The sequence below is a fragment of the Solanum verrucosum genome, unplaced genomic scaffold (genome assembly GCF_900185275.1).
Source record: "Solanum verrucosum unplaced genomic scaffold, falcon-dt-bn FXZP01000137.1, whole genome shotgun sequence".
Classification (NCBI taxonomy): domain Eukaryota; kingdom Viridiplantae; phylum Streptophyta; class Magnoliopsida; order Solanales; family Solanaceae; genus Solanum; species Solanum verrucosum.
The window spans coordinates 1,146,680-1,172,040 of NW_026020405.1; the positions used below are offsets into that span (position 1 = coordinate 1,146,680).

A 25,361-nucleotide genomic window follows, 5' to 3' on the forward strand; every position below is an offset into this window, starting at 1 on the left:
TAATAAGCGGGAATAGAGAGGACCTTGGGGTCGACACGTGTTCCTTTTTCCTTGTGGACAAAAAAATACTATACAGGCAGGAGGTCAACCTGTAAAAAAAAAGGGGGACCCATATTTTACTATTGAAGGATGCGTATTTCTTTTAAATTTCTTTTACTATACTAAATAATTGTATAAAATATTATAAATCACGATAATTAATTACTTAAATATTTAAAAGATATAAAAATATATAAAAGATCTAATTGACTCTTTAAATTTTACCGGTGACGCATAAATTCGGACAAATGAAATAATATTATTTGAAAATTTCTTAAAAAGTACTATAAATTACAATAATTAAAAAGTATACTCACCCATCTTGCCAAAAAAAAACTTCATTATAATTTTTTTTCGTAATAACAAATTTTTTTATTAAATGTCACTTGCATTTTGCAGTGAACAACAAATAATGCAAAAAAGAGGGGAAAATTGTTGAAAAAAACATAAAGAGGGTTTAATTGTCCTTTCAATGCTTTTTTTTACTGTTGGCCCCCTCGATTTTTACATCTGACGCGCCTAATTTGAGTGTATTTCACGCATTTTGCCAGGTAGGATCCGAGTGATTTTTTGTTTAAGTTTTGGATAGTTAAAGTGCCTATTTGTGCACTCACAAAGTTAAAGGTCAAAGTTATAATTTGAAGCCAAGTTAAGGGTCCAATTTATGTATTATGCCAAGAAAAAAGGATTAAAAGAAAGACATAATACATAAACATGATTTTTAACTTGACTTCAATTGACAACTATGACCTTTAACTTTGGGTGTGCACAAGTAAACACTTAAACTTGTATAAAATTGAACAAATAGACGCATTCGTCCTACATGACACCCTATTTGGCAATTTTGTGTCAACATGACTAACCATGTATATTATGTCATGTAGGACACGTGTGACTACTTGTTCAATTTTATGTAAATAATCGAACAAAAGCTTTCAACAAAAATCTCATTAACTAGGGTTCATGTGATAATTTAAGCATGAACAACAACTCAAGAATCGAAACACATAAAATACCATAGTCACAATAGTTAAGAAATCAAAACTCAGAGTAAGAAACACAAATTGAATTCAGAATTCATGGAACTTTGGGCAGAACCCTAGATTTATCTTTTTACTAACTGAATTTAAATGTAGGGCGTGAATACGAACTTAGTCCAACACTATGAATAGCCTTGCATATCTGATTATAAAGCTATTGGGTTTGGGGACTTCATTTTCTTGAGCCTGAGGAAGAACACTAGCTTTCTTTGAGGAAATCTTTGATCTTGGAATCTTGGTGCTTGATCTTGAGAAAAGAAACCCTTTTATGGAGTTCTTAGAGTGGAAGAACTTGGGCAAACCTTGGATGGAAGACTTCTCTTTGTATTTTAAATTTTTAACATGGAAGTTTTAGGGTTCTTGATGGAGAAGAGGAACCCTAAGTGAGTTTTGAGAAAAAAAATTGGAGACTTGAGTGTTTAGGTTGATGATTATGACAGGACAACCAGTTAGTTGAATGATATACTCCATTAAAACGCCCAAAAAAGACTTAAATTGAGGCTAAAAAGCTTGGAAAAGGACCAAAGTAACCTTGGAACACGTGCATGAAGTTTCTGGAACCGTGGAACATTCCATCATCCGTAGTGTCGGCCATGAAACAGCGACTGCATGACAAGGATTCACTGAAATGGGCATAAATTTTTTACTCCCAACTCTAATTAATGTAAACTTGATGGAGTTGGAAAGAAACTCATAAACCTTTAGTTTGATAGGTTATGGGCGACCTAACTCTTCATATTTTAAGAGATATGATCGTTTGAAGTTGATCCAAATAAAAGCTTATATTGAAACTCAATCTGTAAGGAAGCTTTCAACTCAACTTTGTGATAGATGGTTCTTATTACTTTAATTAAACTCCAAGTCTATTCTCACCCTAAAGAATTGACCTTAACACCTAAGCACAACTTAAGAATCACCCGATAAGACCTTATATGCATATGAAGAATGGTTCGAGTCTTAGCATAGAATTTTTCGAGGTGTTACATCTTTTCTTTGGGAAAACTACACAAATTAGACTCATTGGGGGAAGTATTTATCCAAATTGGACCCACAGTTCAAACTAATTACCCGACTTCCCCTTTATTCTACTCACTGAACCACTACTTCTTCATCCCTGATACCATCAGAGTATGATACAACTATAGCAAGTTACTTTCCCTTTATTCTAAATTATCAATTAATGTTGTTAAATAGGATTATCCGTAATTACCTTTTGAATGATTTGATTGTGTAAATAGTTCTTTTACCTAAGTTCATAGAACTTAAACTCATTTAAATTTAGTGGTCTGCAGAGTGTAGGAATTATAGTAGAACAATTATGATTCCGATAAGTGTGCCCTCTGTCTCATATTAGTTGATCATTTTTCTTTTTGACACGTATATTAAGAAATCATAAATAAAAAGATAATTTTACTAACTCACAACTTAAAAAAAAATCTTGAAAATTTTACAAACAATTATGAACACTTTAAAAAAAAAAATTAATTGCAAGGGTAATATAAGAAAATTTTTAATTAATGCTTTGTTAATTTAGCAAAGTAGACAATTAATATAGACAACTATTTTTAGTAAGATGACCAACTGATATGTGACTGAGAGTAATAACTAGATGCTTACAAGGAATAAAAAGAAAAAAAAGTAAGCTATTCATCTTTCCTTCATTACTGAAAAAGATAAAATAGTAAAACTACACATGAAAAATAAATAAACATATTGTTCACTCACATCCCTAAGACTTGAGTGAAAAGAAAAAATGGAATATTTGTAAAAAGATGTACTTTGTGGTCCTTCCTACAATCTCTTAATGAATTTATAAGCCATGATGACGAATATATCATATTATACTATAATATAATAAGTTGCACACACTCTTCACTTTCGATGCCGCACATACACTTTTGGCTAATTCGACACACACCCTTGACATTTTTGAAGAGTCTTGAGCAGCATAGATAATATATAGTCTAAAAAACTCTCTCTCCAGTGGCATAAACATTCCAAAAGATGGCTGTAACAAAGTAGAGGCAAGCAGTGAGAGTTAAGAATGCTTGAAATGATCCAAGCCACTGTACAAAGAACCCTGTTCCAATTGTGCTGATTATAGCTGCCAGTGTTCCTGCTGAATTAGATATCCCTGTTTCACAAGTAGAAAAATTGTTAGCTGCACATAGAGGTCGTCCGTATTACATATACAACGTTTATTTTATGATATAACATCAATAAAATTAATACAACGTTTGGTTACTGGTATATGGAATGTAGTACTGGAAATTTAACGTTGTGTTTTAATTTTGGTGTAACTTCTAAAGGAACCTATTTATATTATCAATACGTAGATAAGAGTATTTAAAGATGCAAATGTTCTTAAATTACGCAATTCATACATGACAATCCATGCATAATTATTCACCGCTCTCCTCCCAGTACTTTCTGTCTCTCCTTCATATTTTGCAACTGAGTTACTTTACTTTGGCTGTCTTTACTATTTCTACAGTCAGTACTTTCCTTTCTTTCTTCGAATTTTCATCATAGCTTTTGACTCGTGCATTTCTTTTGAAAATGTTTTTCTTGAGCTGAGGAAACAACCTCTCTACCCCACAAAAGAAGGGGTAAGGTCTGCGTACACCCACCCCTCCCCAGACCCCATGTGTGGGAATATACTGGAAATGTTATTGTTGTTGTTTGTATTATTATTCACCGCATAAATAATTCCTGCATTATAATCCCCTTACTACTAGATTGTCAATGGAACGATCCCTTAGAGTAGCAGAAGTAAGATTAGTTAGTACAAATACATACCATGTAGAAATCCTGCATACTGAGGTGCAATATCCTGTCCAAACAGAAAACACAAGCTAAGTAAATTGACTTTCAAAGTAAAGCATCAATATTGGCTTGTGAGGTTATAGAAGTGTATTCAATTGAGTAATGTTGCCTTACTTGCATATTAAGTAGAAAACCAGCTTGGCTGAAAGCGCTGAAGCTCAGGGCTATGGTTATCAGCACTGATGCAACCTCGGGCGTTTTGGCAAAATTCAAGCAGAGTAAAGCCACCCCGGGTCCAATGAAACCAATAGACTGCAATGTTTAAAACAAGACGTGAGAATTTCATTAAAAGTTCAACACAACATGAATAGTAGACTAGGATTTTAGATTAGCAGTACCCCTTCGAATAGCAGAAAAGAAATGTGGATTATCAATGTAATTTTCATATCTATAAATGATAATTGAGGAGAAGAAGTGGGAGGAGATGAAGAACTACTCATGTGTTGTATAAATGTAATAGATGACTTGCTGTTCATGACTGTTTTCTCAAAGAAGGTGTAATTCTTGCAAAAAACACCATATCATTATAGGTAGTTATTTCGTGATCTCTATAGACAATGTAAACTACAATTTTAGTATAATATCACCTGAAAAAGTTGATTCCCCTTGCCCTTTAGCCCAATAAAAAAGGAAAAAGAATCCTGTTTCGAGAAGTCAATAAGTTACCTGCATGACTTTCCTGACAAAGGTCAATGAGTACCCTGCTTTGATTAGGAAATCTGATGCAGCTCCGGCAACATAGCCTGAGATTGCCATTGTACCCCAAGGCACTGCACTGAACCAAGCTGCTTGCTTCAAATTCACATTGAAAACCTAGCAACAGCGGAAACAATTTCATTCAAACAGATATCAGGAAGACTTTCAAGGTTTTTCTAATAATTGGCTCTCAGTCTAAAACACTTAGTATATTTGCAACCACACCACAAGTTGAAGAATGTAACTTAGAACATATTATATAGAGGGAACTTCTTTTAATCTTCTTAGCAAGATGAACTCATGCAAGATCTTCTGTGTTGCCAAAGGCAAAAAGGCAGATTAAACAAGGGAATCATGACTCACCGTTTTGAAATAAACAGGCATCCAGGACAGAAGAACAAAATATCCCTGCAACAAGTTAAAGAGTTTTAAAGGTCATTATACAATCTTCAAAGTTCAACATTTTATCACCAAAAGTAACGACATTTATGTTCTAATATCAATAAAGAACCAAGTCATAGAAAGAGGGGGTACCCAATTATTAGTGACATTAGCGAAGATAATAGCCCAAGTGGGCATTTTTGACAATAGCAGTCGCAGTGGTGGAAGTTCTCCTTTTTTTAAAGAAGAAGAATCTGATTTCCCTGCTTGGATTAACCTCAACTCTGCTTTAGTGATAGAATTGCTTTCTTGTGGATCATTTGTTACCCGGCTAATCCATGTTATAAGCCAGAGAAGTCCAAGAGATGAGAAAAGGATGAACGGACCAGATATTCCAACTGAGGTCATAAATAATGGGGTTAGCACCAAACCCACAACATTTCCAAGATGGAAACCACCCATGGATATTCCAACAGCAGTTGCCCGTTCATGGCATGGAAACCACCTGCATAATTGGAGGCACATACAAACTCAGCTACTGTTGAAATTGCAAGAAAAAATTCTTTCAGTAACATAATCATAGGTTTCCGCAATTTTGGCATTTCAAGCTATAGTCAGCATTTTCAGTATTTATGAGTATTCTCAATTTGCCACAAGTCAAAAATGAGGCGACTTCAAAAAAATACTGAAGTTGCTAGGTGTTTATGCTACAATGAGAAATTCAAATTACCTGGACAAAAGAGTGTTCATGGAAGGCAAAGCTACTCCTTCAGCAAGACCAAAGAAAGCACGAATGGCCAAGAGACTGATTGTGGAGTGATTTGCTGCCCATGGAGTAAGGAGAGTAGCCAGAGACCAAAGAGCTGCACCCCAAGCAATCACTTTCTTTCCTCCATATTTGTCAACTAACGCTCCTCCAATCACCGAGGAAAATATGTAACCCCAGAGGAAAGATGACTAGCAAAGCGACAGTTATTTCATCATCAGCATCATAGACATAAAAATATATTCAATAAATGCAATGCCTTGCTGTAACTCTTTATCGATAATCTTGGCATTTCTAGCATGTATGAACGATGGGCAGCCCAACCATATTACTCTATACTGAAGCAGCAGCAGCTGACTAGGTTTTAAATTGATACTCTAACGACAAGACCATTACATATCCAACTGACATTACATGCTGCATCAACCTAAATCACTAATAAATTTTGTTTGGAGCATAAATATTCCTATTTCAAAGATGTGTAATAACAGAAACCTCAAGCATGAACCATAACTATACTTGGAATAATTATGATGTGTCCAGAATTATTCTTCGCAATCATCTGCCCATCTACAGTGCTACAACTATAGTTTACAGGTCTGATCAATATTACATTAGCATCCAAAACTTAATGCCTTAATTATACTAGAGGAATTTTTTGTAAGGTAATAAGATAAGACTGTTTTTCTTCCTTTTCTCTTGTTTTTTTCTTGAAATTCTTAAGACTAAATCGATAAACAAAAAATATTTCACTGGTCAGATTGTATAAATTTGACTATAAGATCAACTTAGGACAATCAATTTAAAATAGAGTAAGTAAAACTTTTTTGTTCCTACTTGTCTTGTATACTCCACCAAAAAGAAAAATAATTTAAAAGTTTCATTTCCAAAGCTACCAGTAGAAAAAAAGGCCTCCCTCAAAGAAATGATTAATAAAACATTTTGGTAATATGTATAAATTAAATGAGTAATAGACCTACTACAAAAGGAGAGATAGTGCTGAAAATGAAGAAGGTTTGTAGGTGGCTTTCACTTTCAATTGTTGTTAGATATGTATCTTCTACCAACTAATCTTAGAAGCAGGAAAATGACTTGTCCTTAAGGTGAGGAGGTTGTGACTTAAGGGTCAATAAAGTGAATAAATTTTCATTTAGAGCTAAAAACAAAAAAAAACATTAGTACGTGATTTCTTCCGATTTACCTAAACTTGGTAGGTCAAAGTTACGCGGAGCTGTGTGCTGGTAAAAGATAACAAGTTTATAGTGAAATAGTCATGCAGATTAGTCTAAATAGCTAATTGTTTAAAGAAATAACAGGAAAGTGACATCCCTTTTTGGGAGCAAGGAAAATGCTTTTAAGTTTTAATAAAGCCAACAAAGGGACCCAAACAGCAACTAAACTCTTAGAAATACAACAAAAAGGCCAGGATAGAGGTCCCACCCAGATCAGAATCCATCCCCAGTTTGTGGTTGAATGTGAATTTCCTAGCAGACAAAGCTTGATGACTCAGATATACATTCTTCTTTAGAGTTCATCTCATTTAAAAGTCTCACCGCCTACGAGTTGTTGCATAACTCTATCCACTAAAGCTCAAGAATATGAGAAAAATCACCTATCATTTTTTTTTATCTCAACTGGGATTTAAATGCTTATTTTCACACGCTTTATTGACCATTACACGTAACTTGAATGAAAGTTCATCTCCTTAAAGGTAAAAAACAATTTGCAATCTTCCACTTGAAAGAGTTAAAAGCTAACACTTGTTGAGAAACCTGAGTTCTCAGGTTCAAAACTCAACGTACACAAATTTTTCCCATCTATCCTAGCCTTGTTGGAAAGAGTCACCAAGTACCTGATACTGGCGGGAGGTGGCAGCTATCCAATGGAATTAGTCAAGATGTGCGAAAGCTGGCCCGGATACCAGAGTCATTTAAAAAAAAAAGAGTTATAAGCTAACACCACTTGGGAGGAGGGTGAGGCATGGCAAGCTGACCATATCTTAGGCTTTTCTTGCTTTCCATTGTTTCAGTCTTTTATATTAGCAGACTTGGCAGGTAAATAACAGCTACCATTCTGATCAACCACAAAGACTGGTCCCCCTCATTCCCCACCCACCCCACCCCAAGTGTGTAATTGGAATAAACTATAATGAGGAATTGCACTCAATATTATCACAACAACAGCAACATACCGTGTGTGATACCATTGGTACGAGGATAGGATGTACGCGGAACTTATTTTTATCTTTATTTATAGGTGCAGAGGCTGTTTTCGATAGACTCTGGCAATTCAAAGCACAATTATAAGAAAAATAAGAGCAGAAGCCATTAAATAAGCAAAAGAAGTACCTGAACAATACCCAAAAAAGCATTGCTCCATCCATGTTTAGCAGCTAAAGGAACAATAGCAACAGACATAACAACTCTATCAGCATTACACAAACACATAACACAAGCCATTAAAGCCACCACTTTAAATCTCTCTGCCACCATAAACTCTCTTTCTTCACTTCTTCCACCAACAAGCATTCCCCTCTCTATCCCCTCTGCTGTACACTTCACAGTAAATCCCCTCTGCTTCTTCTCCAAAAAAACTTCCTTTTTCAATCTTTGATCTGCACCACCAGAAAGATTCAAACTTTTCCATTTTTTTTGAATTTTTGGCTGAAATCCTAAATGGGTTTTCCTAAAATTGATCAATCCAAAATGGGTATTTGAAAAAGATGAAGAATGTAATTGAATTTTATTGCTAAATCTAACAGCTTCCATTGGGAAGAAGAAGAATCTTGAATAAAAGGAATAAAAGAATTGAGTCTTTTTGTTGTAATGTAAATTCCTATAACAAGCTCTTTATATGAAACATTTTGATATTATTAACTATAACAATATGTAATGAAATTGGGGTTGTAGAAGAGGATTAATTGGATGCATTTATATATAGAGACTGATTTTCTGGTGAAAGAAATGAGGAGGAAGGGGAAATTGCGTGCGCGTTGAAAGTAGGTGAGTTTGTAGGACATTTTGCTCTTTGAGGGTATTTTCGTCCATTTAAAAAGTTTACCTAACAACCAAAAAAACATTACTCCTCCGTCCCAATTCATGTGACACATTTCGAATTATGAAATTCAAACAAGTTTCAATTCATGATCAAACTTAAAGTGTATAACTCTCGAAAAACGAAATGTATCACATAAAATGATGAGACAAAGAGAGTACTGTTGTTGGTGATAACATTTTGGATCGTTCGATTCGTGGGATATGGATATAAACCATTTCCCTATAACAATCTAAAACATCTCAAAAATAATTATCCACAGTGTATGTGCACCTAATATATATTAACCTTAATTAATACGTATGTAACTATTATGAATTAGTTTAATCTACCACCTTTATCATTGATAAAGTAAGTAATATAGTTTGATGTATGTGTTGGATTAAAAAATAATCTTTTTACTATAATGTAATACTAAAACATTGACTATGATTTATTTTATTTTCATGAGTGAAGGTTTTAGGTTGTCACACGTCACATAATTAATATGAAAGCAAGAACTATTAATTACGGACTGTGATGGAATTGTATTTGTTAATGATGTAGTACGTCATAATTGAATTAATTAAATTAAAATCACAATCACAATCACATAAAAAAAATCAAATTTTCTTGTGCTCTTTCTAAAATAAAAAATTGTATTTCAAAAATCTAATTGGACAAAAAAAAAATCTTTTCGTTTATTTTTGGTAAGAGAAGATATATGCGATTAAATCAGTACAATTATTGATAATATTATAATTAGTATTTTAAGAAATATTGGCCTTTCCAATTGTCCCCATGAAAATAAAATATAATCACAAGCTTCCATTTTTTTCCTTCTTTAATTAATTACTTACTAATTATGAAATGCTAAATCTATCTAAGTTCTCTAGATTCACCTAACCTTTCACCCCTGAAAAGGTAGATGGCAAAAGGTATTTGAATTTATTATTAGTGGTATAAAATAACTTCTTAATGGCTTGAATTAAAATAGAATAATTGAATATTTTCACACAATATGGTACATTTTAAATGTTTATATAGTTGAAATTGACTATGAAAATAAGAGGTATCGCTAGAATAAAACAGGTAGATAATCAGGATTTAAATTTCAATAAAAGAACTTCAAAAATAAAATTAGATAATATTTTCTCATATAAATTTTATACGAGTTGTAGACAAAATGAGCCAGCCACGAGAATTATTCACTTTTTTGGAATATTTTTTTTATTATTTTAAAACTACTCTTTGATCATAAATTTTTCAAAATCAAATTAGAGTTGAATACTAAATATGGATTAGTGCTTCAATTCTCATTTGGTCATAGATTTTGAACTTGAAATTTGAGATTTTGAAATTGAACGAATTAAAGTTTTGTAAATGCAAGTTAAATTTCTCTTAAGAATCTAAGTTAGTTTTTAAGAACTTGAAAATATTTAAAATTATATTTCAAAATTCGATCAACTTCCAAGATTAAATATATTACATATGAAGATAAATTTCTAAAATATGATCTCAACATTAATGGTTAACCGCTTGCAAAAAAATATTTAAAATCTACTATCAAACCCTACGACATTATTTAATAATTAACTCAAGTATCAGTATCATTAAATATAATAGAATTATTTTCAAAAGTGGTTGCATGAATTGGACATTGCAAAAGGGCAATGTCGTCCATGCAATTTTAGTTGTTTAGAATTTGAAATGTGACACGTTGGCAATACGTGGACTTGACTAAGGCATATAATGTTTGTCTTTTTAAAAAAATATTTTTGCTTTATTTAAGGCCAGTCAGGTCAACTCCCAACAACCCCCCACCCCATTGAATTAGTTAAAAGTATTGTTTTAAGAATCAATGAAAAGGTATTATCTTATATCTTTTGGATACGGGTGTTCATGAATCAGTTTGGATCGGTTATTGGTCAAATTTAAAATCAAATTAATTTAATTGGTTCTTATATTATCAAAATCAAATCAAAACTAAATATAATATATATTTATCGATTTAAGTATTATCAATTTTGGTTCGATTTGATTCAATTATTAATCATACATTAAAAAAATATTCATTCAGAAGAGGGGAAAAAGATAACAATTCATTTGAAGCGAAAAATAATTAGAACAATTAACACTGCAGAAGTTTTGATCACTTAATTTACTGTGAGTAAAACTTCAAAATTCATCATTCTGGCTTAGAATGAAGAGACAGTGTATTCCTAGTCCTATCAAAAAACTATCATAGACACTTATATACATCATACATTAAATTGATGAGATAAATGTACGAGTCTATGACATTTTTGCTTTCATAAATAAATTTTGATGAAAACATATTTAAGATATTTAAAATTGTTTACAAAAATAATATATTATGCATGTATAATAGTAAAATAAATGTATATAATTTATCGGTTTGATTTGGTTATTTCTTCAATTTTTTTGTACAAAATCTAAATCAAATCAAATACTATCTATTTTTAAAATCAAACCAAATTCAAATCCAAATAAAATCGATTTATTTAATTAATTTGATTTGATTTTTCGATTTGTATCATTTTTTTATCCAAATTGTAAATACCCTAAATCTGTTTTTCTGGAGAAAAAAATTCAACCTTTATAAATTCACTTATTAAAAGAAATCGCAACCAATAAAATATTGATCATGTTTTTTGTGAGATTGTAGATCTCGATTAAAGTCAATTCAACATTTTCCTACCAATTTTATTTCCCTTTTGAATTTATCAATGAATGGGTCCTCAGTCTTTTGAAAGATAATGTTATATATTACTAGCTAGACAATAGATCATGTAGTAAAATTATTTTAGTATGATTGTATCGTTATTATTTATTTCCTTTTTGAATTTTTGAGTAAATGGGTCTTCACCCTTTTGAAAGAGTGATATACTACTAGTCAAACGATCGGTCATCATATAATTAATTAATTTAATATAATTGTGTTGTTATTATTTATTTCCCTTGAATTTCTGAGTGAATGCGTCCTCACCCTTTTGAAAGAGTGAATTATATTACCAGTCAAACGATTGAATCATGATATAGTAAGATTAGTTTGAAACGATTATGTCGTTATTAGTTATTATTTATTATTTAAAATATATATTTTATGTTTATTGTATTTTTAATAATACTTTTATTATATGTCCTAATTTATAAATTTATTTTTTAAATTATTAAAATGTAATATTATATAACGATGAAAATGATACAATTTACCTAAGTAATTTATTTTTAAAGAATTTGCTAAGGGCAGATCCCTCACCAACCATTTTAGGTGGGTTATACTTGGAAACCGCCTTCCATAGTCAACAAGTTGAGTCCAAATACTACTCCTGATTTAGCATGAAATTTAAAAAAGTAATAAATTTTTAGATTTTATAATTCAAAATATATATTTTTTTTAAATGTATTAAAATATTTTTTAATCTTATCCCTAATTTTAAACATGTCATGTAGAAAGTTGAAATTAAAAAATTGCTAACTAAGAAAATGATCATTCTTTTTTAAATAAACTAAAAAGAAAAGTAGGTCAAATAAATTGAGACGGAGTGAATAATATGCTTTTAGGGCTCGTTTCATGACATAATTAAATTATTCCAAAATTAATTATTCTAGAATTGTTATCTTATTTTTGTGGAATAAAAATAATATCATATTCAAATAATTATTTTTGAAATACTTTATCACAATCAAATATGAAATAAACTTATCGTAAAATTAATTCCCAAATTAATGAACATGATCTATCAACCCAAAATTACCATGATATATGGCCAAATAGTGGATTCACAAAATATAGTTTATAAGCAAAAAACAGTAGCACTATCCATATATGACCAAAAAAAAGTAAACAAGAAGGAAAATTCATATCTAAGACTAATATTAAAACACTTGTGCTTTTCACATTACAATCTCCTCATTATAGTACAATTTATAGATTTCAACCTTGAATTCAAAGTCTGATTCATTGTGCTGTTTAATTAGCTAAAATGAAAGTAGTTGGGCAAGTATTTCTTATTTATATTTGGCTTAATATATAATTAACCTTTTCAGATAATCTGTATATTTCATATAAATACTTGAACTAATCCATATTTCAATTAAATATCTCAGTTTCTAATAAAATATTTCAATTATACTTTCGATTTAAATTTCTAATTTCTTTTTACATATGTTTTAATTTATCTATTATGTAGTTAAGTTAACCACATAAACTATGTCATTTTCTTTAGTTAGACATTTTCCCTCAATAAGACAAAAAACCACAGAAGATTGATGCGTATAATTAAAGAAGATCACAATTAACTATCTAATAAACGGATGAAAACATGCATAAAAGATTTTTCAAATTTGAATCAAAAGTGTTTAATCAGAACACGTTACTGAGAATTGAGGTATTCAATCAAAACATAGTTTAATTTGAATATCTAAATGAAATATCGTGATTTAAGTTTATATTTTATTAGATTGTTAATAAAATAATCTTGAGTAATGATGGGGAGTAAGTAGTAACTTTCTGTTTTTTTTTCTTTTAAACATTTTTCTGCAAGATTAATTTCTTTTTATATTACCGGCAATGATTTGTTTAAATAGTTTAATCTAATTATGTTCTCCCAAAAAAAAAAAAAGAATGACAACATGTTGACACGTGTCTTATCTAACATTAATACTGAAAAATATAGACAAATTGTTACCAAGTAGAATTCACCTAACACCAAACAGGAAAAACACACGCATATGAATTGACTTGTACCACATGTTTAATTGGAGTTTTATGTTATGTTATTAATATAATAAATTTTTCTTATGTTAAATTAAGAGAGAATGACATATAAATATATAGTCTACACAATAGGTCAATAATTTTGCAAAGTTGTAATTCAAAACAATTGGTCAAGATTCAAAGTCAGACTTTGATAACAAAATGCAAGTGGTGCACACCAAGTTTATTTGGGTAGGGAAAAATAGATTTTTAAGATAATTCATTATTGTTAAACAAATTCAAATAAATGGATTTAACTTTTAAATATGATTTTGTGACAAATTTAGAGTGGATATTGTTTAAACTTGTTAGAAATAGTTTAAAGAGACTGTTTACCCAAATTGAAGTCGTTTGATGGAGATTTGAACTGATTTTAAAAAAGATTTGCAGTTGAAAATCATAGAAGTTTGTCTATAGATGTGTAAACACTACTACAACTACAATAACTTAATGTAATATCACAAGTGAAGTCTAGGTGGATAATGTGTATGCTTACTCCTGGGGGTATAACTTTTTAAAATTAAATTGGTTACTCCTAGGGGTATAAATTGATTCGATTTAGTTAGGTTCAATCGATTTTTCATATTCTTTTAACACCCCTACCCTACAAGATAGAAAAATTAGTTTTGATAAGTCCTCAACGCAAGTGTGACAACGCATACTAAAAATGGAGCAATTATTATAACAAAACAATATGATAATAGAAGAGCCACAAACAGTAAATAGTAACATAGATGAATAAGAAAAAACTCCCAAAGTCAATATATAGTACAACTACCGGTATGAAAAACTAAATGATATAACCCTCAACTACCTAACTCTTTACTCTTATCTATATCATCCATAAACTTCTATCTAAGGGTATGTCCTCGATAAGTTGGAGATGTGTGATGTCTTGTCTAATCACATTTTCCCAACACTTCTTCAGCCTACTTCTACCTCTACTATAACCATCCATAACCAACCTTTCACACCTCCGTATTGGTGCATCTCCTCTTTACATGTCCAAATAATCCAAGTCTCATTTCCTGCATCATATCCTCCATCAAGACCACTCTTATCTTGTCCCAGACATCCTCATTTCTATTCTTATCTCTTTTAGTGCATACGCCAACACATCCACCTCAACATCTACATTTCCACAACTTTCAACTTTTGAACGTTGTTCTTGATCGGTCAGTATTCAACTCCATACAACATACTAGTCTAACCAATGCTCTGTAGAACTATTCTTAAGTCTTGATAACACATTCTTATCACATAAGACTTCGGATGTGGGTCTCCATTTCATCCACTCTGCACCAATGCAATGTGTGACATCCTCGTTAATTTTCTCATATAGGATGCATAAACACTTTTAACAATATTATACACCATTATATAAAAATTGTCTTCCGTCTTTTTTCTTGAGCCTCTTCTCAAATTTAACTCAAATCACTTCAAATATAAGTATTATAAAAATTGAAGCTTCGAACGACCTTCAATGGTAAGACTTCTACTCTTCAAATTTTTAATCAACCATACTAAAATTAAAGGAGATCGATTTAAGTTCAGTTAGTCAAGTAGAGAGGTATTTTTAACTTTTAAGATTGTCAATAGTTCAAAAATTAAACTAATAATCCGTGTCAAGTTAAAAATTGTTCTCATTTCGAGTTTGAATCTTCAAAGAAACCACAACATGACCTTCTATGAAGGTTGCATTGCACTCTATTCTTAAGGTTTCACTAATTATGAAAGATTTTAGATTAGAAGTGAATCAAGCAGCGATGACACACAAATTTGAGGTGAAAAATAATTTATTGCCTCCCAACTATAGTATATTAAAAATTGTTCAATAAACCACTATAATATCCGTTCATACAAGATTCTAATAAAAAAAAAGAATAAGAAAAAAAGAGTAGGTCCTTAATTAAGGCCGCAAAATCAAATACGAATTGTATTTTTGTAACAATAGAGACATAATTTTTTCAATTCAAATCGATAGATATATTGTGACGATCTAGTGAGAAATAAAAAAAGAATTCAACAAATTAGGAAACCAACTTTGTATCAACCTCATAAACAAAAAAAAAAGTAGTCAATTATCAAATAAATTAAGTTCAGGTACCTTTTAAACTACTTGCTAATCAGATTTTTTCAGGATGTTAGGATGATTAAGTAGTAGTTGTTGAGTGTTGAACTGTATTACTTACTACTTGGTATGAAATTATTATATTATAGACATGTGAGCCACATACATTTTTAATGAATAATTAACATGGTTTGTTGAAGCCACTCACTTAAATAATTCATATGAAAATATAATTCGTCATGTTAAGATATAAAATTTGAGAGAGATTCGCAGTACGTGTTTGTGTTAGTAAAATAAAGGTAAAAATACAATAATAGAATAATAATTTATTTATTGACAAAATAATAGCAGTGGGTAAATAAAATATTATTATGACAAAGGGAAAACAAGTTTAAATATGTTACTAAACTTTCGAGAAAAGATTTATTTTCATCATCCATTAAAGGTCGATTTATATGTGGTACGCAGTGTTCATTCGTGCCATTATTTATTAATAGAAAACGATTTTGGCATATTTTATATAAAATAATAAACTATTAATTCAAATTAAATGTTATAACCACAGTTTAATTTAATTGTAACCCGTGGCAAACTGTTGCCATTCGCCTCTCTCCCTGAAATTCTCGCTCGCCACTCTCGTTTTCTCGCTGGCAGTCTCTCCCTCGCTCTCTCACTTTTATACAGACACAAATGTATAAAATGCGTTTCTGTTTGTATAAAGTGAGAGAAAACTGTATATATACATATCTTTTCATTCGCCTCTCTTCCCAAAGAATCTCGCTCGCCACTCTCACTTTATACAAACACAAATATATAATCTGCGTTTGTGTTTGTATAAAACGAGAGAAAATTGTATATACAAATACAAATACATATATTTTTGTCATATACACTTATAATTATACAAATGCAGATCGTCCTCTGCCCAATTTTCTTTTGTCTTTCTCGCTTTATACAAACACAAATTATACAATTGATTATTTTGTATATGTATACCGAAACAGATTATACAATTGATCTTTTGTATATATACCAAAATATACATATTAATAGCCATAGCAAAAATATAAAGTTTGTTATGAAGCACAATTATACAAACTATTAACTATATCATACAAATATGATTTTTATGTTTGCTAAACCTAAAATTTACTCTAGTTTTAACATGTGTTCACCTCACTAATTAAATCAATTAAAATTTAAAAATAACCTAAATTAAAACATACATTCAAATTTAATTTATCTGATCCACATTCCCTTTTTATCCATTCCAACACTTAATCCTTCATTCACTTCTTCACTCGCTCAATCGACGTAAGAGAAGTGCTTATGTAGTGTGTGAATGACTACATTCGGGGCGATCAATGACATAAGTTATTCATTTTGTGAGGAAATCAGTGGAGAAATATAAAAAAAGAAAGTGAGATTTACATTTAGTATTCGTTGACCTTGAAAAACCCTACTATAAAGTTTTGAAGGAAGTCCTTTGAAAATGCCTCAAGGCTAGAAGTGTACTGGTATAACCTACACTATGATGATGAGGAACATGTATGATTGAGTTAAGTCTCGGGTTAAAATAGTGAGAGGAATCTCAGAGCAGTTACCGTTATTTTTTTTTTTCTATTTTGTTCCCATCAAATTAAACAAGTAAAGTTTAGTGAATATTTAACGAAAACTAAAAATATCAAATTTTGACAAATTTAAAGAACCAAAACTATTCAGTATAATTAAGAGGTCATTTCTGTCATTTTCTCGAAAAATCAAACATAACGTACGCCAAAAACATAATCACTTTTTTATTTGAGCTAATTTCCCGCCCCTTCTCACTCAGCCTTAAGCTACAGATATCAGTGTGCCCCTTTGATCATCACATCTAGGGTTTAAAATTGAAGAAGATGAAACGGATTCGCAAGCAGAAGAAGACTGAAATTCCGAAGGTATGATCATTATTGTTACAATGTATAGCTTCCGAAATCAATCTGCATGTGTTTTTCTAGCGTAATGTGTCAGTTTCGATTTTGTTTTTTGGCAGCTGATGTTAGAGGAGATTGTCGGTTTCACAACTGAAAATGCGAATGGACTGGCTTCTGGAGTTTCGAATTCGAAATGTGTGTATATTGCAGGCTGTGTTGCGGTGGTTTATGACGTCGATTCATCCACGCAGTCGCATTTGGTTGTGTCCAACCGATTGCCGAAGCCGTTGAGCTGTGTTGCGGTTTCGTGTGACGGACGTTTTATTGCTGCTGGAGAGGTATGTCATCTGTTGAGAATTTCTCTATTTGTGGTTTTGTATGAAACATGAAATTTTTGAGGATTTCTCTATTTGTGCTTTTGAATGAAACATGAAAATTTGGAGGATTTTTCTAATTGTGCTTTTGTTTTGTACTACATTTTGTAGTCTGAAGAGATTAGAATGACGTAGTGATCTAGATGGAAAAAATGTGAGGCTTAAGTAAGCAAATGAGGTTGAACGTTTGTGTTTCTATTTAAGAGTTTAGGTCTAAATGTTGACAAGTGGGAATAAGAAAGGTAGGAGGAGGCATAGTTCCGGAGTCTTCTTTGCATTAGAGGAACTAGTTCAGTTGAATAGACTAGAAGTAGTTTTGACTTTTTCATTTTTCTGATATCGCCATCAGTCAATTATATGTAGCTTCAAACATGAAAAAATTGGAGAAATTTATACATTTGTACTATATTGTGTAGTCTGAAGATTATAATGAGGTAGCTCATGGTCAAGGAGGGTATGGTGTACCAGTCATTGGATAGTCAAAGCATGATCCTTCAAGAAATTTCACAATGATGAGCCAGTGCCATAAGGATTAACTTCATGGTTTTATAATTAGTCTTCTTTTTGAAAAAATAAAAAAAGATTAACTTCATGGCGGTTGGCACCGAGACTGATGGTGATGAGGTGTTGAAGGTTTAAGTGGGTCCATATCCTTGTTGTATAGTTCAAATGCATGTCAATTGAGGCTTATAAGGTCTTACTTGATTTTGTAAGGATGTCACATCATGGGCTTATGCTGACTCTTTGAGAAACAGAACAACAACTTATTGTCTCAATGCAAGATTATGATGTTGCTCTTGATGGCTTAGATTTGTACCCACTAAAACAGTCTTTTAAATTTGCACCAGTAATTCCCCTTGCAGTGCACCCTTGAGGATAGAGTCCGGTCTCTGTGCTGTTTCTTGAGGATGTTGCTCCAGCTTAGGTGGTCGTAGGCTCATAGCTAAGTGTTTATTTTATCCATTAATGCAGTAATTTGGTGAAATAGGAATCATTATGTAGAGATAAAAGGGTTGGATGGGCTATATTCACCTTTGTACCGCTTCTCCAGTTTGTCTTTTCAGCTTCAACAATATGTCTCCTCTGCTTGTTTTGAAGATACAGGTTACACTTTACTAAATATTAAATCAAATTGTATTCTTGTTTTAGTTTTTTGGTGTAAGTCCGAATACATAGGTAGTCATGACACAACCTTAGATGTGTTAGAACTTAGAAACATTGTAAGAAGAGCAAGACTGATGTAACTATGCATTTTTGTCCAGCACAATTTGTGCTGATGTCTATATATATACAAAAATGTTACCTTTTCAGGAAAAAATATGTCTTTCTGCTTCTATGGCTTGTTAAAGCTGCAACATGGATAAAATTGGCTGTCCTGCTCAAACTTATTAACTATATGCTTGTATAACTGTCTTTCATTTTAGTGGTAAGACCTACTTGTATATGTATAATAGCAGTAAAAGATACATACACAGGCACATATAAAGAGTGCTCTGTTCAACTGGTGTGACTAGCTTTTTTATTTTTACTTTTGTTAAGTCAGTTTTTGCACTTACTGATGGGTCAATGCTTCAGTCAGGACCTCATCCTGCTGTAGTGATATGGGAAGCAGCAAGTTTGGTTATGAAATACGAATTGAAGAGTCATCAACACGGCGTAGCATGCATTGCCTTTTCACCTGATGGTTTGTTGTAATTAGTCATTGCTCTTTATCTAAGCAACTAGTTTTCTTTGAGATACATGAAATGGGACATAACCCTCAGTGTCTTATTCTTCTTTCCAGTTTTCTTGATTATGTTACTACCTGCAGGCAAACACCTTGCTTCTGTTGGATATCCTCATGATGGATATATTTGCCTCTGGGATTTTCAAAGTCAGACTTTAATTACAAAATGCAAGGGGTGCACACCAAGTTCCGCAATTGCATCTGTTAGCTTCTCATCAGATGGAAGATTCTTTATCACCGCAGGAAAGAAGCACCTGAAGTTCTGGAAATTGGGATTATCTACCAGATCTCGTATGATAGGTAGAACAGCATCAGGTGCAATTGGAAAACAAGCTAATCTTGGTCATTATAAAGGATGCTCTTTCATAGCTATTGCGTCTCCTATGTGGAGTGAGAGTAGTCTCCTTGATCATATTCAAACTGGTGAAGCTTCGCATGTTTATGCACTGACAGATGCAGGTTACAAGTTTAACATACATCTGTTATCTTCATGTTGTTGCACGTCCCTGAGCACTTTAATTTCTTCTTTTGTTAATAGGGGTTTTGTGCCATCTTAACTCAGAGATGACTATTGCAAATTCTGTTGAATTACAGGTATATATTGTTACTTGCACATTAACACTCAATTACACTGAAGAAAGCTTTGAAAGAAATCCTGTACTTCCTGAAATTTTCTGATATTAAAGTGCTATAAACTGGTATGTACTACCTTTTCAAATATAAGGCCCTCTAGTCTTCTCATCATTTTTGTACTCGGGACTTCAGGTTGAGAAAGGCTTTGGACTATCTGTATCCAGAAAGTTGGTTGCTTGTGCATGCAATAATGGACAAGTTAAACTTTTTTCTGCGAACACTCTTGCATATGCTGGAAGCTTATACTACCCTGAAACCAGACACAGTAAAGAAGGTGTTGCAGACTGCCATGTAATGATTGGAAAAAATGGACATGAGCAGTTGCAGAGTCTACCTAATGCAATTGCTTGTCAATTTTCAACATTGCAAAAACTTGGTAAGTAACTAGCTATTTTCAGTAGAAGGAATATATTTCTAAATTCATCAATTTTGATGGTAACTTCTCCTTTATAGTTGTGATATATGATGACCGCAGCCTTTTCATATGGGATGTTCAGGATGTTGACAAGGTGTTTCTCTGAAACTCTTAGTTCTTTCCGAACCTTGACTTTCTTATTTCCTTTAGTTTGACATAAGCCATGATGGATCATGCTCTTTTGGGATGGAACTCAACTTTGCGACTATGTGGCATATGTAAGACTGATAATCATGATAGCCCCATGATATATTTTCCAGGCCAGCAGGTGCTCTGTGCTAGTTTCACATAGTGCTTGCATATGGGACATCAAGAATTTCTCATGCGAACACATGCATGACCCCTCCAAAGCATGCGTTGCTAAAGGATGTTCTGGTGGAGTTTCCTTTGCAACATGCTCAGCTGATGGCAGTATCAGGTTGTGGGATCTTGAACTACAATCAAGTAGCTTGCCTCTTCCAACAGAAGACAAATCTATGAGTACCTTTTCAGCAGGCTCTACACATTTAGGTGTGCCATCTTTCCTCAAGATACCAAAAAGTGCTCTTTCTATACTTGAATCTTTGCTTAAGGTTGCCTCAAATATATTAGCAAAGATCAAGTATAAAATAATATATTACGTTATAAAAAAAGGTTTGCCTCAAATATCTCTATTATAAATGCCATTCATGTTGTTAATACTCTGTTTTTTTTTGTATATAAACAGAGAGGACTGGTGTTTTTGAACGTGATTCTCTGGTATCAGGCTTTGCCTCTACAGGTTATCGTTCAATGGCAGTCAGTTCAGATGGAATGTATCTGGGAGCTGGTGATTTCCTGGGAAACCTTCATATATTCAACCTACACACAACTGATTATATGTGCATCCAGGTAGACCTGTATACCTTTAGAGTGCAGTTAACTGAAGCGGTTTGCTTCTTCTAATGAGCTGATTGGGTGAAGTTTTTTTGGTTGAAATCGTATCTTGCTTATAATTCTTTTCCAAGTGTATACTCCATGGCCATGTAAACCCAATTACACCTGCTATCCTTACATTTGTAGGGTGCTCATGATGGCGAAATTCTATCACTGAGTTTCAGTTTGCAAAGCATTGATGATCCTGCTGGTACGTGTCCACACAGCCATTATTTTCTTGCCTCGGGGGGGAAGGACGGCATGATTCATCTCTATGATGTTCAAAGGTTTGCCTTTGGTCTTTTGAGTTTGTTCAACAAGTTAAATAGTCATTTATAACTAACTTGACTAACTCCCATTTCAGGAACTTTGACCTCATCGGAAGTTTTCGTGATCATTCTGCTCCTGTGACCTGCGTGAAATGTGCTTGCAGTGGTGCTAAGATTATAAGTTGCAACGCGGATAGGTTAGAGTAGACTTTGAAAGGAACTAGTAAATTTTGATGAAATTGATATGTTTGAAGCATAAGCATCTTGACACACATACTCTTTTCCTCTACACCCATAAGCTTCTTAACATTTAACATGATTTTGAAACTTATGCTTGAGGAATGACTTAATTTTAGTACATTGCACGACTTCACTTTTGAGGACCAAAATCATTCTATGCAGCTGCTTCTGCATGATATGTCATGTCCCTTTACTCTTGTGTTTGCCTGACAGGTCTCTGGTTTTCTGTGATGTTTCTATGATCGATTCAGCATACAAAATATCTTGCTATAATCGAGTCTTACCGGGAGTTGTATATGACATGGCAGTTGATGGTTCCACAGAGATTGCTGTCACTGTGGGGCAGGTAAATTGTGAATTGCAGTGCTTGCTTCCTTTATTCTTTCTGAAAGAATTCAGATAGATAATGATTAAATAAGGCTGTTGTTATTTTAAATATTACTAGTGTAAAAAAAAAGGCTGTTGTTATTTCTTCTAGTGATAACATGTCAGAACATTTAATAACTCAGACTACGTCAAATTGTAGACTTAAGAGTGTTTTTTGTCTTAGGATAAGAAGATTAACACATTCAGCATTCCTTCTGGGAAGTTAATCAGGTCATTTAAGCATATTGGAGGGGATCCTATCAAGGTACATAAATACTGACAAACCATTGAATAGGTATCATCTAGTTGATTTTATGTTAGACCTACATCACTTTTTACAGGTATCTGTGGATCCCAGCTCTAGTTATCTGGTTTGCTCAGATTCTTTTAAGATTCTCTGCTTATATGACATTATGGCTGGGGATATGGTCGCACAAGCAGTGGGGCATGGTGATGTTATAACTGGTGTCATCTTTTTACCTGACTGCAAGCATCTCGTTTCTGTGAGTACATCCTATGGACATTTTCCTGATTTAGTGTTCTGCTATCTGAACTATGATCTTTCTAATTAGAAGTTTCATAGTTGGTTCCCATCAGGCAACCAGTATAGTGAGAACTAACCTATAATGAACTCCAAACTTGGACATAATTTAGATGACTCTTCCATTTCCAAGTTAGCTCTTGCGTCCTGGTTGATTTATCTGGGTGACTCCAATATAGATTGGCATGGGGAAAACAAGAAAATAAGGAAAACATGTAAAGGATTTAGAATAGAACTAACCTTAATATATAAACTAGAACAAGTAAAAGTAGTCTCTCTCCATGTGTCCTTAAGTCCATGCTCATGATGGTAATGGTTGGAAGAATACTCCAAAGTCGATGATGGCTACCTTGGGTGCCATCACTGCGAGGGAGTGGTGCAAAACATTTGAATTCATGTTACTTTGACTTAATGAACCATGCTAGATCTGCTACAAACTTCCCCTATCTACAAGGATTTTCTCTATATTTCCTGTTTTACACTAGTTTGTTTAGCTTTTTTCCCCCAATTTTAACATTGATTTCTGGTGAGTTCAGGTAAGTAGTGATGGTTGTATCTTTGTTTGGAAAGTCCCTGGTTCTTTATCATTAAGAATGCTGAGGAAAATTAAGGAAAATGCTTGTCCGCTATCCCCAGCAAAATTTGCTGCTCCAGCAACTTCAGGTCAAATCAAACTTCATGTGGTTAATCATCACCAACCAGAAGGCATATCTATGACCCCAAAACTCTTCCAAGTAAATCAGAGAGTACTATGTCGAGAAATGAGTTCACCAGCAACAGCATTTAAATTCAGTATTTCAAGACTCCCAAAGTGGGCACAAGCTAAAGTTACTAACCTTCATTCCTTGATGACTGACCCTAATTCTTCATCCTCCAAGGTATCTCAAGATATAGTAGTAAAACTGCTAATTGCTTGTCATAACTTTCTAGTGTAGATACTTTACGGGATTATGTTCTTTTCCATACATTTATTTTCTTTTATGTCAATAAAAGGATAATTTGTGTATCAAGCAGAATCTGTCTCATTTAAACAATTTCTGAGAAATTCTTTCTTATTTGCGCTTTATTCTTCCATGTGCCAATAAATGTTAATTCTTTCCTTTGATTTTGATGTACACAATAGACATAGTGGCTCATCCAAAGCTAACTGAGGAAACATGTAGGACCCAACAGTCAAAGGATCAATGTCCAGTTTGTGGAGGCAATACTACGTACAATTCCCTTGCTTTCACTGAGATATTTTCTGTACCTTTGCAGACTGGAAAAACTGGATCAACCGATACGCAGCGACCAGCTTGTGAAACTGTCCATGTGTATGAAGAGGCACTACATAATTTGGATGCTGCTGCTGAGAAAGCAATGCAGTTATTTTCTAAATTAGCAAATCAGCATGCGAGAATAGAGAAATCAAGGGAGCATGAAAATCAGCTATTGGCTAAGGCAGCAGAAATGCTTGTGCCAATAGCAAATAAAATCCATGCCACTGCCAAATTGGCACAATCCGCCAACACTGGTTCCAATGGGAATGCCAAAATGGATATTTCAACCAATGAAATTTGAGGTTATTAGATAAAACTGATCCACAACAACTAGTCAAGCTGAAGGATTGCCACTAGCTTGTTAACTCAGGTAATATGACTTGATCCTTCTTCCCAGCAGTGACAAAGATCTATTTCCGTACCGTCAATTTCTAACATTTAGACAACAACTATGCTAACTGTCAAACTAGTTACTCTCTCTATTCCATTTTATGTGATACTCTTTCGTTTCTTGTGAGTTCCATAAGAATGACATATTCCTATATTTAAATACAATTCAACTTTAAACTTCCCATTTTCTAACCACAAAAATGCATGGCAGGTTAATAACACAACTTTCAAAAGTTTGTCTTTCTTTGTAAATTGTCCCCAACCAAATAGGTTCACTAAATTTGCATTGAGCTAATCCTTCTCTCTCAAGTTGTAAATGTAATTTGATTTTTATAAATGCTTGGTGCTAGCATCACTTTTGAAACATCCTACTTGGTACCAGAGCTGGATAATGGAAACCCTTGAATTAGCATGTAGCACAATACCTATTTTTTAGATATGTAAAGAACAAATGTTATTAGTTGATTGTATACGAGATTTTCACTTAGCATACCATGTACTAATTCATATAATGTGCTTTTCCATCTAAATATCAGCACTTTTGGAAGCTTTACCGTTTGTTCATGCTACATGAACTGCACATAGCACTTTGCCTTGCTTTCAGATTTGGAGAACACAAACCCATCTCAAGGTGGCATTGCTTCTCATGGCTATCTTAACACAGGATAATCTTCAAAGAAGTTTTATTTTGTGCTGTAGATGGCAT

General features: G+C 32.8%; 3 protein-coding genes across 4 annotated transcripts in view; 1 reads left to right on the plus strand and 2 right to left on the minus strand.

Moving 5' to 3' along the window:
• LOC125840350 (AT-rich interactive domain-containing protein 2-like) overlaps nt 1–25,361 on the minus strand; it is a 165,851-nt gene that overhangs the window by 101,003 nt on the left and 39,487 nt on the right. The gene's annotated exons all lie outside the window — the stretch shown is intronic.
• LOC125840344 (probable anion transporter 3, chloroplastic) lies at nt 2,707–8,630 on the minus strand. Its single transcript, XM_049519305.1, has 8 exons — nt 8,097–8,630; nt 5,713–5,939; nt 5,136–5,487; nt 4,965–5,009; nt 4,572–4,718; nt 4,020–4,157; nt 3,879–3,912; nt 2,707–3,213 (listed from the first exon to the last, which is right to left on the minus strand). The coding sequence occupies exons 1-8, from the start codon at nt 8,514–8,516 to the stop codon at nt 3,044–3,046; spliced, it is 1,533 nt and encodes a 510-aa protein (XP_049375262.1). The 5' UTR covers nt 8,517–8,630; the 3' UTR covers nt 2,707–3,043.
• Nucleotides 17,521–24,622, plus strand: LOC125840328 (uncharacterized). Of its 2 annotated transcripts, XM_049519287.1 has the most exons (16): nt 17,521–17,572; nt 17,668–17,886; nt 19,498–19,606; nt 19,733–20,107; nt 20,187–20,242; nt 20,414–20,657; nt 20,735–20,790; nt 20,957–21,206; nt 21,403–21,566; nt 21,738–21,877; nt 21,955–22,056; nt 22,313–22,445; nt 22,650–22,730; nt 22,807–22,968; nt 23,543–23,884; nt 24,264–24,622. In XM_049519287.1, exons 1-16 carry the CDS (start codon nt 17,531–17,533, stop codon nt 24,564–24,566), a joined length of 2,778 nt encoding a protein of 925 aa, XP_049375244.1. In that variant the 5' UTR covers nt 17,521–17,530; the 3' UTR covers nt 24,567–24,622. The 2 variants fall into 2 exon arrangements, with proteins under 2 accessions (XP_049375244.1, XP_049375245.1); XM_049519288.1 differs by lacking the exon at nt 17,521–17,572 and having other exon boundaries at nt 17,776–17,886; nt 19,502–19,606.

What these genes read in the sequence shown, in the direction of transcription:
- LOC125840344 (XM_049519305.1), bottom strand. Translation starts at nt 8,516, where the DNA reads ATGGAAGCTGTTAGATTTAGCAATAAAATTCAATTACATTCTTCATCT. An exon ending in ATGAACACTCTTTTGTCCAG is followed by an intron (nt 5,488 to 5,712) that starts GTAATTTGAATT and finishes CCAATTATGCAG; the next exon opens with GTGGTTTCCATGCCATGAAC. An exon ending in GTTTTCTACTTAATATGCAA is followed by an intron (nt 3,913 to 4,019) that starts GTAAGGCAACAT and finishes CTGTTTGGACAG; the next exon opens with GATATTGCACCTCAGTATGC.
- LOC125840328 (XM_049519287.1), top strand. Translation starts at nt 17,531, where the DNA reads ATGAAACGGATTCGCAAGCAGAAGAAGACTGAAATTCCGAAG. An exon ending in AGAAGACTGAAATTCCGAAG is followed by an intron (nt 17,573 to 17,667) that starts GTATGATCATTA and finishes GTTTTTTGGCAG; the next exon opens with CTGATGTTAGAGGAGATTGT. An exon ending in CATTGCCTTTTCACCTGATG is followed by an intron (nt 19,607 to 19,732) that starts GTTTGTTGTAAT and finishes TACTACCTGCAG; the next exon opens with GCAAACACCTTGCTTCTGTT.